The sequence below is a fragment of the Moschus berezovskii genome, chromosome 2 (assembly GCF_049115385.1).
Source record: "Moschus berezovskii isolate FMDL1 chromosome 2, NW_MosBer_1.0, whole genome shotgun sequence".
Classification (NCBI taxonomy): Eukaryota; Metazoa; Chordata; class Mammalia; order Artiodactyla; family Moschidae; genus Moschus; species Moschus berezovskii.
Window position 1 is genome coordinate 139162147 of NC_142461.1, and position 16607 is coordinate 139178753.

A 16607-nucleotide genomic window follows, 5' to 3' on the forward strand; every position below is an offset into this window, starting at 1 on the left:
CTTTGGTTAAAAGCAGGTAAAAAGCTCTAGGCCAAAGTCATTGCCATACACCTTGGGCTTCTTTGGGCATCTGGCATCATGTTATTTCCATTAAATATGTATTAGTAAGCAGTGGTTCTTTTTAACCATATATATGACACTGAAATTGTTTTTTTGTTTTCATACCTTTAATTTGGTTGTAAGGACATTTTCAAAATCCAAGTTAATTTTATCTCTTAAAAATTCCGATAGAATCAGTGAAGGTTCTTTTAAATAGAACATATTATAGATTAGTGGGACTGCCACATAAATCTTCCAGTAAATCTACACTGCTTTAGTAGATTATATATATTTAAAATAATGCAAGTTAAGGCAATTTTTTTTACTACCTATATATACATTGTCTCTTGAAAACTTGTTTAATTGGTATGATAGTGGATAAAGATGTCAAATATTTAACTTCCTATTCATGTAAAGTTCATCATAACTGAGTTTATTTTTAAATTATTAAGTGTTATTTGTCAGTCATTGCTTTATTATTTTGGTATTCCCACAAAGGGCTTCCCAAGAAGTTCAGATGGTAGAGAATCTCCCTGCTGTGTGGGAGACCAAGGTTCAATCCTTATGTCAGGACGATCTCCTGGAGAAGGGAATGGCAACACACTCCATTTTTCTTCCCTGGAGAATTCCATAGACAGAGGAGCCTGGTGGGCTGTAGTCCATGAGTCGCGGAGTCAGACACAACTGAGCAACTAACACACATGCCCACATAAGGACAGACAAGTTTCATGGACTCCTAGTGTGTTATATCAAAGAACCTGATACACAGCCAGTCATAGATTAATTTTTTTTAAGGGTGGAAAGTTGGTAACTTGTGTCTAGAGACTATGGGACCATACTAGCACTTCCCCACTAGGTCAAAGAGTTGATTATTTGGCCTTTGTGTACACTGGAAGATTTTTTTAAAAATTTTCGTGCAGTCTTCAATGAATAATATTGTAGAACACCATTCATTCTTGAATGTCATTAAACTATTTTGTGGTATACTGTGTAATTAACAGTTACTGTCAATGGTGGTAATAATAAAGTGGCCAATGATGAAAATGTAATATATTATTGAGTTATTTTGAGAAAAGATAATGCATTTAGTGCATTTTATTGTAATAACTTATTCCTGGGTAATGGAAAAATGCAGTTTGTCTTATGTCTGAATTATGCTACTGAATATTTTTTGTTTTAATTTTTATTTGTATTTTAAGTAGATCAATAACCAAGAATTAATTTATTTAATAAACAACTGATATTGTTATTCATAAAAGATATATTGACTAACAAATTTTCAGTTGAAAACAATTTATTATGTATTATTTGATAAGCGCAAAGCAGCTGATACCACATATATGAGAAATACTAAGCATTGTGAGTACTCAGAAAATTCATGGCCCAATCTCTACGCATCCAACCAACTTACAAAGTAGAGCATTATCATTCCTAAAGCTATGGAACTCTCTAGCGTTGCCTTTCCTCCAAAAATGGCTTGTTAACAGAATTTTTCTAACATAACCGAAATTAGAAAGTATACTGAATCCTCCATGCACCTTCCACCCAGTTTCAATGATTATCAGCATTTTTGCCAGTCGTGTTTCACTAACTCTCTTCCTGTGCTACACCCCATTTTTTGGAGTGTTTTAAAGCAAGTTCTAGCCATGGCATTATTTCAGTAGTGAGTACTTTGATGATTAATTTCTGACAAGGGCTTTAAAAATATAACCACAATGCCATCACACCTAAAATTTTGTCTTTAATATGATACAGTATCCAGTCAGTGTTTAAATTTTCCCAGTTGTCCCATAAATGTTCTTTGTGTTTGCTTTCTATGATTCGTGAGTCAGACAGTGTCTGCCCTTTGCACTGCATTAAAATCTTAACCATTTTGTTTTTTCCTTGCTAAAGAAAGAAGCTGTCTTTTTCTCCCTGTAGAATTTTTCATTTCTCCATTTGTTTCTCTTATTCACACTGTTCTTCCTATGCTGTCATAGGTATTATAGATCTTAAGGTTTGGCGGGTCCCCTCGATGCAGTGGGTCTTTGTTCACGTGAAACACAGGGCTCGAGGGGTACACTGCGCTGAGAGACGCCGCGTGGGGCGTGCGGCGCACCACAGCCTGAGAGTAGTGGGTGGCAGAGACGCAGCGGAGTTTGACCTTGGTTTGGACAAGTCCAGGGTAGAAAGGTGTTTACAAGACCGAAAGTTTGACCACTGGTAGCATTTAGATGACATAGATTATTGTTTTAGCTATCATAAGAGTACTGGGGATGTATTTTTTAAATGCTGATATTTTGCTGATACCTACTGAAGTTTTGAAACAACATGTTGTCAGGAATTTTCTTATGATAGTCTCTACATGAATGAAATCAGTTATACGTTGATAATTGTTGATCTAGTTGGTGGGGTTATGAGGTCTGTGTATAGTTTTTTCTAATTTGTATGTAGTCAAATTTTTTTTGTTAACCTGTTTGTTTATATTGAAGTGTAGCTGCTTAACAATGTTATGTTAGTTTCAGGTCCATAGCAGAGTGACTTAGCCATACATATAATGTATCCATCCTCCCTCAAATTCCCCTCCTAACCAGCCTACCACATAACATTGAGCAGTGTTCTCTGTGCTATACAGTAGGTCCTTTTGGTTATCTGTTTTAAATATAGCAGTGTGTGCATGTTGATCTCAGATTCTCTATGCTTCAAGCGTTATGAAGGCTTGTGACTTGCCACATACTGCATGTCTTATATGTCCTTCTCTCTAGTTAAAGTGTTTGGCTCTGAAAGCTCTGCAGCTTACTGTGTTTGTGTCTAGTATCACAGGTATATTGAAATTGCAATAAAGCAGTGCAGAAGCTCAGGAATTGATTGTAAAATCCATGGTCTCATCCTGCTGGGACGGATACGTGCAGAGGAGGAAGATTTGGCTGCGGTTCCTTTCTTAGCTTCAGATAATGAAGAAGAAGAAGATGAAAAAGGCAACAGTGGGAGGTGAGAGCTGTTTGCTTATGCCCAAACTGTCACTTTCAAAAACCAGTATTTAATTAGAGTGTACCTCATAATGAGAATACATTAGGATTATTGTATTGCAGTCTATATGTATTATATAGCCTATATGTATTATATTGACATATTCTATAGACTATATGTATTGTATTATTGTTCATAGGACTGTTTGGTAAATTAGTTAAGTTTTCCAAAATTATAATTTAATTCAAATTTAGGAAAAGTTTAATATGGAAACACTGTATTTAGAAAAATTTGTTTAAAAGGAAAAATAAAAATGTTTAATTTTTCTGCCTGAAATGTTGCTGTTAATATTTTGGTGTATATTCTTATAGTTTTCTTATTTATTTGTCCGTAATTGTGTTTTCCTGTGGAGATAGTATGTGGTGGTATATATTTTAAAGCCTTTTGTGTGTTAACTATTTTATTGTTAACGTGTAAATTGAAAGTTTTTATTATAATAGAATATACATAAGACTTACCATTTTAGCCAGTTGTTAAGTATATTGTTCAGTGGCATTAGATATGTTTATATTATTGGGAAGCTGGGGGTGACATCCATTTTTAGAATATATGTATCCTTTGTCTTCTGTTGTATAATTTTTTTAATTGACTCAGTCTATTTATGATTTATATTTATTGACTATGCCAAAGCCTTTGACTGTGTGGATCATAATAAACTGTGGACAATTCTGAAAGAGATGGGAATACCGGAATACCTGACCTGGCTCTTGAGAAACCTGTATGCAGGTCAGGAAGCAACAGTTAGAACTGGACATGGAACACCAGACTGGTTCCAAATAGGAAAAGGAGTACGTCAAGGCTGTATATATTGTCACTCTTTTATTTAACTTATATGCAGAGTACATCATGAGAAATGCTGGGCTGGATGAAGCCCAAGCTAGAATCGAGATTGCCGGGAGAAATATCAATAACCTCAGATATGCAGATGACACCACCTTTATGACAGAAAGTGAAGAAGAACTCTTGATGAAAGTGAAAGAGGAGAGTGAAAAAGTTGGCTTAAAGGTCAACATTCAGAAAACTAAGATCATGGCATCTGGTCCCATCACTTCATGGGAAATAGATGGGGAAACAATGGAAACAGTGGCTGACTTTATTTTTGGGGGCTCCAAAATCAATGCAGATGGTCATTGCAGGCATGAAATTAAAAGATGCTTACTCCTTGGAAGGAAAGTTATGACCAACCTAGACAGCATATTAAAAAGCAGGGACATTACTTTACCAACAAAGGTCTGTCTAGTCAAGGCTGTGACTTTTCCCGTGGTCATGTATGGATGTGAGAGTTGGACTGTGAAGAAAGCTGATCGCCGAAGAATTGATGCTTTTGAACTGTGGTGTTGGAGAAGACTCTTGAGAGTCCCTTGGACTGCAAGGAGATCCAACCAGTCCATCCTAAAGGAGATCAGTTCTGGGTGTTCATTGGAAGGACTGATGCTGAAGCTGAAACTCCAATACTTTGGCCATCTCATGCGAAGAGCTGACTCGTTTGAAAAGACCCTGATGCTGGGAAAGATTGAAGGCAGGAGGAGAAGGGGACGACAGAGGATGAGATGGTTGGATGGCATCACCAACTCGATGGACATGAGTTTGAGTGAACTCTGGGAGTTGGTGATGGACAGAGAGGCCTGGCGCGCTGTGGTTCATGGGGTTGTAAAGAGTCGGACACGACTGAGCGACTGAACTGAACTGATTTATGATGTACAACAAATTGGAAGTAAAAATATCCATTTTTAAGTATTTTTAACAGTACAGTTAACACCTAACTCATGGACATCACTTGCTGGTTTTGCCATTATACTTATCTTTAATTATTTCTTTCAATTATATTTTCATTTTATTTTGAAAAATTTGTGGGCTTTGTTGCTCAAACTTTTAACCTGTTGAGAGCAGGTCAGAAGATAGAATGAGTGAGGTGGCAGGAGCCAGCTGCCTGTGCTTCTGAGCCATGGGTTTTGGGGCAGACCTCCCCTGGTAGAATAGAGGTTGGCACTTGCAGCGTAGTTGACCACACAGTGGACAGAGCGTGTAAAGGAAGAAAATTGCATTTTGCCTTGGGACATGTACTTGTGTTAGAGCACGTTGGAGGTCATATGACTGTATCCATTTTATTATTTCTTTTGGGAAAAAGTATGACCAAACAGAGGTCTGGATTTAGGGTCGTGGCCACAGTGCCAGTCCTGGTGGTGATTCTTAGAGCCATTTAACCAGCATTCTCTCCAGTTACATCTATAGTAGCTATGTTAAGGTGATGGGTGGTAATTGCTGTAAAGGCTGTCATGGTCAACTTGGTGCACATGAAAATTATACAGTGTCTCCTAGTTCCTAGTGTCTCATAGGAAGCCCCTTCATGGATCATAACCTTGTCCCAGCTAAGGGGCTTGCATCACTCAATGAAATTAAGAGCCATGTCGTACAAGACCTCTCAAGACAAACGGGTCATAGCAAAGAGTTCTGACAAAACATGGTCCGCTGGAGGAGGGAATGGCAAACCCTTCCAGTATTCTTGCTTCGAGAACTGCATGAACAGTATGAAAGGCAAAAAGATATGACAACAGAAGATGAGCCCCCCGAAGTCAGAAGGTGTCCACTGTGTTGCTGGAGAAGAGCGGAAAATAGCTCCAGGAAGAATGAAGAGACTGGGCCAAAGCAGAAACGACTTTGAGTTGTGGATGTGTCTGGTGGTGAAAGTTAAAGTCCGATGTTGTAAAGAACAGTATTGCATGGGAACCTGGAATGTTAGGTCCATGAATCATGGTCAGTTAGATGTGGTCAGGCAGGAGATGGCAAGAGTGAACATCGACATCTTAGGAATCTGTAAAATAAAATGAATGGGAATGGGCAAATTCAATTCAGGTAGCCATTATACCTTACTAATATGGGCAAGAATCCCTTAGAAATGGAGTAAATAAGAGTCTGAAATGCAGTACTTGGGTGCAATCTCCAAATCAACAAAATGATCTTGGTTCGTTTTCAAGGCAAAACTATTCAATATCACAGTAATCCAAGTCTGTGCTCCAACCATTGATGCTGAAGTTAACTGGTTTTGTGAAGACCTACAACACTTTATAGAACTAACACCAAAAAATATACTCTTTTTATCATAAAGGATTGGAATGCAAAATTAGGAAGCCAAAAAATACCTGGAGTAACAGGGCAAGTTTGCCCTTGGACTACAAAATGAAGCAGGGCAAAAGCTAACAGTTTTGTCAAGAGAACACACTGGTCATAGCAAACATCCTCTTCAACAACACAGGAGAGAATTCTGAAAGTGTTAGTCACTCAGTTGTGTCTGACTCTTTGCAACCCCGTGGACTTTAGCTCACCAGGATCTTTTGTCAATCAAATTCTCCAGGCAAGAATACTGGAGTAGGTAGCCATTCCCTTCTCCAGGGGATCTTTCAGCCCAGGGATGGAACCCCAGTCTCCTGAATTGCAGGTGGATTCCTCACCATCTGAGCCACCAGGGAAGTCCTGAAAAATGAAGCAGAGCAAAAGCTAACAGTTTTGTCAAGAGAACACACTGGTCATAGCAAACACCCTCTTCCAATAAAAAGAGACAGCTCTACATATGGACATAACCCGATGATCGATACTGAAATCAGATGGATTGTATTCTTTACAGCCAAAGATGGAGAAGCTATGTACGGTTAGCAGGATACAAGAACTGGAGCTGATTGTGCCTCAGATCATGAGTTCTTTATTGCAAAATTCAGGCTTAAATTGAAGAAAGTAGGGAAAACCACTAGACCATTCAGGTATGACCTAAACCAAATCCCTTATGATTAGATAGTGGAGGTGATGAATAGATTCAGGGGATTAGATCTGGTAGATAAAGTGCCTGAATATCTATGGGCAGAGGCTTGTTACATTGTATAGGAGGCAGTGACCAATACCCATCCCAAAGAAAAAAATACTAGAAGGCAAAGTGGTTGTCTGAGAAGGTTTTACAAATAGCTGAGAATAGAAGAGAAGTGAGAGGCAAGCAAGAAACGGAAGTATACCCAACTGAATGCAGAGTGCTAGAGAATAGCAAGGAGAGATAAGAAAGCCTTCTTAAGTGAACCCTGTAAAGAAATAGAGAAAAACAATGGAATGGGAAAGACTAGAGATCTCTTCAAGAAAATTGCAGAACCAAGGGAACATTTCATACAGGGATCGGCATGATTAAGGACAGAAAGGGTAAGGACTTAACAGAAGCCGAAGAGATTAAGAAGAGGTGGCAAGAATGCTGCACAACTATCCAAAAATGATCTTAATCATCCAGATAACCCTGGTGTGGTTACTTACTTGGAGCTGAACATTCTGGAGTGTGAAGTCAAGTGGACCTTAGGAAGCATCACTATGAACAAAACTAGTGGAAGTGATGAAATTCCAGCTGAGCTATTTCAGATCCTAAAAAATGATGCTGTGAAAGTGCCCACTCAATATGCCCACAGATTTGGATAACTCAGAAGTGGTACCAGGAGTGGAAAAGATCAGTTTTCATTCGAATCGCAAAGAAGGACAGCACCAAAGAATGTTCAAACTACCATAAAGTTACATTTCACATGCTAGTAAGTAATGGTCAAAATCCTTCAAGCTAAGCATCAGCAGTATGTGAACCAAGCACTTTCAGATGTACAGGCTGGGTTTAGAAAAAGCAGAGGACCCAGAGATCAAATTGCCAACATTCATTGCGTCATAGAGAAAGCAAGGAAATTTCAGACAAATGTTTACTTCTGTTTCATTGACTATGCTAAAGCCTTTGACTGTGTGGATCCACAACAAACTGGAAAATTCTTAAAGATGGGGATATCAGACCACCTTACCTGTCTTCTGAGAAACACATATGCAGGTCAAGAAGCAGCAGGTAGAACCAGACAGGGAACAGCAGACTGGTTCAGATTGGATAAAGAGTGTGACAAGGATGTATATTGGCACCCTTCTTATTTAACTTATATGCGGATCATCATGCAAAATGCTGGGCTGGATGAATCACAAGTTAGAATCAAGATTACCGAGACAAATGTTAGCTCTGCAGAGGCTACCACTCTAATGCCAGAAAGCTAAGAGGAACTAAAAAGCCTTTTAATGAGGGTGAAAGAGGAGAGTGAAAAACCTAGCTTTAAGCTCAACATTCAAAAAACAAAGATCATGGCATTAAGTTCCATCACTTTGTAGCAAATAGAAAGGGAAAAGTGGAAACAGTGACATATTTTATTTTCTTGGGCTCCAAAATCACTGCTGATGGTGACTGAAGTCATGAATTTAAACGACAGAAGCAACAAACATAGACAGCATATTAAAAAGCAGATACATCGCTTTGCTGACAAAGGTCCATCTAGTCAAAGCTATAGTTTTTTCAGTAGTCATGTACAGATGTGCAAGTTGGACTTTAAAGAAGGCTGAGTGCATAAGAATTGATGCTTTCCAACTGTGGTGCTGGAGAAGACTCTTGGGAATCCCTTGGAGTACAAGGAGATTAAACCAGTCACTCCTAAAGGAAATCAACCTTGAATATTCATTGGAAGGATTGATGCTGAAACAAGCTGCAGTAGTTTGACCACCTGATCTGAAGAGCTGACTCATATGAAAAGACCCTGATGCTGGGAGAGATCAAGGGTAGGATGAAAAGGGGACGATAGAAGATGAGATGGTTGGATGGCATCCCTGACTCAATGGATATGAGTTTGAGTAAGCTCTGGGAGATAGTAAAGGACAGGGAAGCCTTTGCAATCTATGGGATTGCAGAGAGTCAGATAGGACTTACCGACTAAACAACAATAATAACTCCTAGAAAGATTTCCACCAGGATAAATAGCTAAAGTTAAATTCTAGTATTGAAAGGTAGTAGGCTGGTTTGTAGACATTTTGACCTTCTGCACCACTAACTTTTGTGTATACTTCGGATTTTGTTTAGTTATAGCAAAATTTTTAAGAGTTTTGGAGAGTAACCAGCAAACTGTGTGCTTTATTTAGGTTGTTTCCTCTTTATTTAAAAAAAAAAAATTGTTATGTGATTAACCTCTGTTTCTGTTTTTTTTTTTTTTATTAATTTTGATTAGCCTTATTAGAAAGAAGGCAGCAGGTCTGGAATCAGCAGCTACAATAAGAACCAAAGTATTTGTGTGGGGCCTGAATGACAAGGACCAGCTGGGAGGTCTGAAGGGTTCCAAGGTGTGTGCCTGACATCCCGTACGCTCGCCACCCCACACTGCTTGGGCCCACACAGGCCCAGAGTTAGCTAGGCCTCTTAAAGTTTTTGTAATGATTTTCTCTTTTATGTGTGTGTGTTTTTTTAAATTATTTTTAATTGAAGGGTTTAATATTGTTTTACAGTATTGGTTAGTTTTCTACCATACATCATACCTTTTATATGTTGTTTTTAAGATGGACTTTTCTTAAGTAATTCTTGACATGAGCTCATAGACATTATCATTTTAGGTTCTAAGATGCCTCTGTCCTTGCAAAACAGTGCATGTTAGGTATAGTTGCATTATTGCTGTTTTAGAAACTGGAAGATACACTTCCAAAAACATTTGACAAATGTAGAGGTGAAAATTATAGACTATAATTATATTTTAAAGAGTAGGAATGACAAGGTATGCGTTTGAACTCAAGTTGAACTTGCCTGTGGCTCTGAACTAAGGCGCCACAGAATAGATTCCTCCAAGGCTTAGTGTCTGGAAATAGTTTCTTTTTGACTGAGCATCTCTGTTCCTTGGGTTTCTCAGGTTGTGCTGTTGTTAAGGAACCTAACCTGCCAATGCAGGAGACCCAAGAGATGCGGGTTCAATCCCTGGGTCGGGAAGATCCCCTGGAGGAAGCCATAGCAGCGCGTTCCAGTATTCTTGCCTGGAGAATCCCACAGACAGAGGAGCTTGGCAGCTTTAGTCTCTAAGCTCACAGAGAATTGAACATGACTGAAGTGACTTAGCACAGACACTACTTAGTATTTCACGAGACCTCACTCATTGTAAGATCCCTGTTATTTGCATTGTTGAGGCACTGAAACAGAAAGTTAGAACTCATTCATTTTTAAGACCATGGATCTGGTATGATGAAAATGATCTTATGTAATTCAGCAGCCTTGGGTTCCTTTTGTTTTTGAGGCCGCTGCCCTGCATTTGGAGATGTGTGGGGCCTAGGAATTCTGGGAGCTTCTCATTACTGTAGGCTGTCTAGTGGGTCCTGTGTGCACATGGACGCTGTGGTCGTTGCACACGAAAGGTAGGTTGGTGCTTCATAGTTATGATGAACGTCCTTCTTCCATGGTAGCATTGACTGTTTGATACTTAATGACGTATGGGCATCATAAAAGGCTTTTTAGACAGGGGCTTTAGTAATTTTAAATTACACCACATTCATCTCTAATGGGAAATTTAAGCATATATTAATAGTTTCTTAGAGAAGTCAGAATTAACATGACTGAGGAGGACATGACCTGAAATATAGTTTACCAAATGTTTATATCTTTACAGTATGTGTATTTTGGTTTTCACCTTTTATTATGGAGACGTTCAGATGTACCTACCTGGTAGACAGAATAGAGACGTGGTCCTGTTGTCACTGTACCAGCTTCAGCAGTTGTGGATGGTCACATATTTGTCTTTATTCTCTACACAGCCTCACCCCTACTTACTTTAAAGTAAATTCCAGTATATCATTTCATTATTAAAATGCTTATGCATCTGTAATAGACAAGAGATTCTTTGGCGATTATAACCATGTAAATTCTTTGTACTATTTAATACAATTACTTGTAATTTTAGAAGTGTAAATAAAATTTTTTTTCTTTTGCTTTAGATAAAAGTTCCGTCGTTCTCTGAGACACTGTCTGCTTTGAATGTAGTACAGGTGGCTGGTGGTTCTAAAAGTTTGTTTGCAGGTATGATCATTGTAATAATATAAAAGTTTTAAATGATGTTGAAGCCTAAATATATAGTTGTTGTATCACAAAAAGTGAGTCTCTTCCTCAATCCTGTTTATTACAGTGACAGTGGAAGGAAAAGTGTATGCCTGCGGAGAAGCCACGAATGGCCGGCTGGGGCTGGGCATCTCCAGTGGGACTGTGCCCATCCCGCGACAGATCACAGCTCTCAGCAGTTACGTGGTCAAGAAGGTGGCTGTTCACTCAGGTACAGGCCAGAATTGACAGCTGTGCTCAGACAAGCCTGCTGCTCAGGCTCTGTAATTAACCGGGGGTTTGAACAGTTTCCCCTAGAGTGTCCTTGCATTCTGTCCAGTTCTACTCATTTATTAGAAGTAAAAATTGGGTAATGTAAAACTTCAGATGGTCTAGAGTTTAATTATTTTTGTTACACAAGACTTTTTAGAGATCAGGGGTATTGGTGATCTGCCATGTGGGGTGTACCCCTCCAAAGGAGGGGGTTTTAATTTTGAACTGTGGTCTCAGGTTCATAAAAGATTGCAGTAATCATGTTCTGTGCTTAAATATGTGTTCTCTTTTTGGGAACAGAGCCTGTAAGTTTCATCAGATTTCAAGTGTCTGTAAATTCTAGCCATAAGAAAGGATCATTTTTTAAAAAGTCACACTGCTTCAATTCAGGAAACATATAGAGCATTATTTTAAAGCACTGTGCTTGGCATCTGAGGAATGAAACCAAATTAGATACAAACTGAGTTTGTATTTATATTGAATAGGGTTAGATTTAACCCCGTAGAACAGAAAATCTGAACAGTAGTGCCTTGAGCAAGATAGTGTTTTACCATTCTCCTCTGTGAAAGTCTGGAGGTGAGGGGGAGGGACAGTGTTGCAGCTGCAGTACCTGTGAGGGCACTGGGTTACTGTCCATCCCCACTGCAGCTACAGGTGAGCACACAAGCATTTCCTCAAGCCTGCTCGGCCCCTTCAGAGAGCTTTTCTGGAAGCGTCACTCGTCAGTCGCGTCTTTGTCACCATCTTCTCTGGGCGAGGGAGTGTGGGAAACATTGTTTTTAGCTGAGCACATTGCCTTGGATCATGTGGGCTCTGTTGGTAAGTGGGTCTTGGATCCTAGGATCTGGTGACAGAGAGGAAACACCCTTAAGTTCTGAACTGGGATGGATGGAGTGAAGGAGTGGGCCATGGTGAGGGAAGGGTGTAAGCTGATTGTTTTGGGAAGAGTGAGCATAATGTCTTTATTGCAGTTGATGGTACTTTTGCTTTAGTAATTTCATTGTTGAGGTGCATTTCACAAAAGCCTGAATACTATTACACTTGCTGATTTGTCTAATCGCAAATGAACTTAGTTTTACTTTTTCCATCTGAATTTTGATCTTTTATGTATTTGATATAGCAACCCCATTACATTTAATAATGCTAAAAATAGCATTGTTTTGCTGCTTCTTTGCAAGTAAAATCCTTTCTAGGACTTAAGCTTTGTAGAAATGTTCATTTATTTTATTTAATTGTCATCCTTAAATGTTGGTCCCGTTTACTCATTTGACAGATACTCACACATACTGTGTGCCAATCAAAAGAGGTAGTTATGCTGTTAACTTTTTTAAACCAACTTTGGCAGCCTCTATCTATGTGAATGTTGCAGGTGGACGGCACGCTACTGCTTTAACTGTCGATGGCAAAGTGTTTTCCTGGGGTGAAGGTGATGATGGCAAACTTGGACACTTCAGTAGAATGTAAGAATATTTTCTTGATTTTTGCTAATAAGAAACTGTTAATAATAATGAATGCTTTTTGATAATTTTTGTAAAAAATTGAATAGGATGGGTTATTTATGCAAAAGAAACTTAAAAATACATTTAAAAAATATCTCTGAATGTGATTTGCCTCACAAGTTCTAAGGTTTGATAGTTAAGTGAATCTAAAGATACTGTTTTGATTAAATGTGGAAATGTCCTTTTTCACCCTTCTTTATAAGAGGCTAGATTGATGATAGGGAATATTATTTAATCTTGCTTTAGGAACTGTGACAAGCCACGGCTGATAGAGGCCCTGAAAACCAAGCGAATCCGGGATATTGCCTGTGGGAGCTCACACAGTGCGGCCCTCACGTCCAGTGGTGAACTGTACACCTGGGGTCTCGGAGAGTACGGCCGCTTGGGACATGGGGATAACACAACACAACTGAAGCCCAAAATGGTGATTATACATATTTTTGTTGCTTACAGAAAGCTTCCCATCTGCTGATTTCCAGAGAAGATCAGCTCCGAGGCTAGGACAGTTCATAAAGATATGTGCAGTATTGGCTTTCATTTTGTGGGGAGAAATTTCCCTTGCTTTCTTGGTGTCTGTGCTTGATTCTGTTTTTAAATTTGTAATTGAGTAGGTGAAAGTCCTTCTTGGTCACAGAGTAATCCAAGTGGCATGTGGAAGTAGAGATGCACAGACCCTGGCTCTGACTGATGAAGGTAAGTCCTGTCTGACTCCACATTTTGGGGGAGGAATGTTGTGAGATGCTGGCTTGATGTCTATATTTTTAAACCTAGGTTTGGTATTTTCCTGGGGTGATGGTGACTTTGGAAAATTGGGCCGGGGAGGAAGTGAAGGCTGTAACATCCCGCAGAATATCGAGAGACTTAATGGACAAGGGGTGTGCCAGATCGAATGTGGAGCACAGTTCTCCCTGGCCCTCACCAAGTCGGGTGTAGTTTGGACATGGTACGTAAATGCCTGTCACCCACCAGTGTGTCTGTTCAGGGGCTTGCAGGGACGGGGATGCCTTTATTTTCTTGCTCATCCAGGCATCTTTGTCCTTTTATTTATTTTGAGTTGGGATTAGTGACAATATTATAAGAAGAAGTTTCCAATTATAACTGGGTTGTTTAGAAAAGAACACTGGAGAAATTGTAGCCTAGCTTGTCTTTCTTATTTCGATAAAGTATGTGTAGAGGCTTTTTTCTGCTTTTTTTGCCATGCAAGGAGCCTAGTGATCACATGTGTGGAAAACAGATTTCTGATTTCTTTGATCCCTGAAAAAGTTCATGTGTGTTTCTAGTGAAAGATTATTTAACTCAGAAAGAGGTGGAATATCCAGCTGACCGTGGGCAGACAGTGTGATGACCTTGGTCTTAGCATCATGAGTCAGAGGCAGCTTGGGGAAGAATCACTGCAGAGATCTTTTAAGAGCCATTTGAGGTTGTGTGTCATGTTTTCAGTCTCTGTATGAAATCTACATCAGTAACTTAAATACCGTAAAACACATTAAGGATCTTGCTAGCAGAATTAATGAATTATTTTGAATTAATGGTATACTATTTTATAATTTCCAAGACCTTGGGCGTTGTGTGTGTTGTCATTGAACTGGCTCTAGTGCTGTGGCAGTGAGTTATTTTGCTGTGGGGTATTGCCAGACCATAATCGTGTATTAAAATGCTCACTGTTGATTCCTTGCAGGGGTAAGGGGGACTATTTCAGACTGGGCCATGGCTCGGATGTGCATGTGCGGAAACCACAGGTAGTGGAAGGGCTGAGAGGGAAGAAGATTGTGCATGTGGCTGTTGGGGCCCTGCACTGCTTGGCAGTCACTGATGCAGGACAGGTAAGGGGGCTCTAAGATCTCATGTTGATAGTGTAACTTGGGACAAAATGAAGTGAGTCTTGGCACTTGGAAAACCAGAAGGGTGGGCTGTGTCCACTGTGTTCCTTTGTACATTTGTCTAACTGTCAGCATGAGTGAGGGCATCCAGGAAAGACTTGCTGACTAATGCAGGTTATAAAGTAGTGAGCTTTCCCACTGTAATGTCTGATAGGGAAATGTATGTATTTCATTTCAGACCTAAAGTTATCCTTGATAAGAGTTGTTTCTTCCTCTACCATAAGAGGCTATCCTGTGACAGACTCATAGATAATATAATTTGATATTCATTTATGACAACAAATCAGCATGTTGTACTTCAATCAGAATGAAATAAAAATGAATTATACTTTCTAATTCTGTAAAGCACAAAATTCCTTGAAAAGTGAACATGTTTTTTGGGTCATTTTCACTTTGCAAAATTAAGGAAAAAATGTTACAATATTTAGTTAAAGAGGAGGACTTCCTGCTACTAAGAACAGTTCAGTTCAGTTCAGTCGCTCAGTCGTGTCCGACTCTTTGTGACCCCGTGAATCACAGCACACCAGGCCTCCCTGTCCATCACCAGCTCCCAGAGTTCACTCAAACTCATGTCCATCGGGTCAGTGATGCCATCCAGCCATCTCATTCTCTGTCGTCCCCTTCTCCTTCTGCCCCCAAGCCCTCCCAGCATCAGTCTTTTCCAGTGAGTCAACTCTTCGCATGAGGTGGCCAAAGTATTGGAGTTTCAGCTTTAGCATCAGTCCTTCCAGTGAACACCCAGGGCTGATCTCCTCTAGAATGGACTGGTTGGATCTCCTTGCAGTCCAAGGGACTCTCGAGAGTCTTCTCCAGCACCACAGTTCAAAAGCATCAATTCTTCGGCGCGGAGCTGTCTTCACAGTCCAACTCTTACATTCATACATGACCACTGGAAAAACCATAGCAGTATGCCCGCAAATTTGGAAAACTCAGCAGTGGCCACGGACTGGAAAAGGTCAGTCTTCATTCCAATCCCAAAGAAAGGCAATGCCAAAGAATGCTCAAACTACCGCACAGTTGCACTCATCTCACACGCTAGTAAAGTCATGCTCAAAATTCTCCAAGCCAGGCTTCAGCACTATGTGAACCGTGAACTCCCAGATGTTCAAGCAGGTTTTAGAAAAGGCAGAGGCAGCAGAGATCAAATTGCCAACATCCGCTGGATCATGGAGAAAGCAAGAGAGTTCCAGAAAAACATCTATTTCTGCTTCATTGACTAGGCCAAAGCCTTTGACTGTGTGGATCACAATAAACTGTGGAACATTCTGAAAGAGATGGGAATCCCAGACCACCTCACCTGCCTCTTGAGAAACCTGTATGCAGGTCAGGAAGCAGCAGTTAGAATGGGACATGGAACAATAGACTGGTTCCAAATAGGAAAAGGAGTACGTCAAGGCTGTATATTGTCACCCTGCTTATTTAACTTCTATGCAGAGTACATCATGAGGAACGCTGGGCTGGAAGAAGCACAAGCTGGAATCAAGATTGCCAGGAGAAATATCAATAACCTCAGATATGCAGATGACACCACCCTTATGGCAGAAAGTGAAGAGGAACTCGAAAGCCTCTTGATGAAAGTGAAAGAGGAGAGTGAAAAGGTTGGCTTGAAGCTCAACATTCAGAAAACAAAGATCATGGCCTCTGGTCCCATCACTTCATGGGAAATAGATGGGGAAACAGTGGAAACAGTGTCAGACTTTATTTTTTGGGGCTCCAAAATCACTGCGGATGCTGATTGCAGCCAAGAAATTAACAGACGCTTACTCCTTGGAAGGAAAGTTATGACCAACCTAGATAGTATATTAAAAAGCAGAGACATTACTTTGCCAACCAAGGTCCATCTAGTCAAGGCTGTGGTTTTTCCCGTGGTCATGTATGGATGTGAGAGTTGGACTGTGAAGAAAGCTGATCGCCGAAGAATTGATGCTTTTGAACTGTGGTGTTGGAGAAGACTCTTGAGAGTCCCTTGGACTGCAAGGAGATCCAACCAGTCCATTCTAAAGGAGATCAGCCCTGGGTGAT

At 39.9% G+C, this 16607-nt stretch overlaps 1 protein-coding gene across 5 annotated transcripts in view; it reads left to right on the top strand.

The window, feature by feature from the left end:
- The window catches only part of HERC2 (HECT and RLD domain containing E3 ubiquitin protein ligase 2), a 248598-nt gene that overhangs the window by 158528 nt on the left and 73463 nt on the right, over positions 1-16607 (top strand). For all 5 annotated transcript variants that reach the window (XM_055398094.2, XM_055398095.2, XM_055398096.2 and 2 more), the window contains 9 exons: positions 2834-3009; positions 9093-9204; positions 10834-10915; positions 11022-11165; positions 12576-12666; positions 12952-13129; positions 13317-13398; positions 13477-13648; positions 14384-14528. In XM_055398094.2, the coding sequence (XP_055254069.1) occupies positions 2834-3009; positions 9093-9204; positions 10834-10915; positions 11022-11165; positions 12576-12666; positions 12952-13129; positions 13317-13398; positions 13477-13648; positions 14384-14528 (1182 nt within the window). The remainder of the gene's footprint in view (positions 1-2833; positions 3010-9092; positions 9205-10833; positions 10916-11021; positions 11166-12575; positions 12667-12951; positions 13130-13316; positions 13399-13476; positions 13649-14383; positions 14529-16607) is intronic.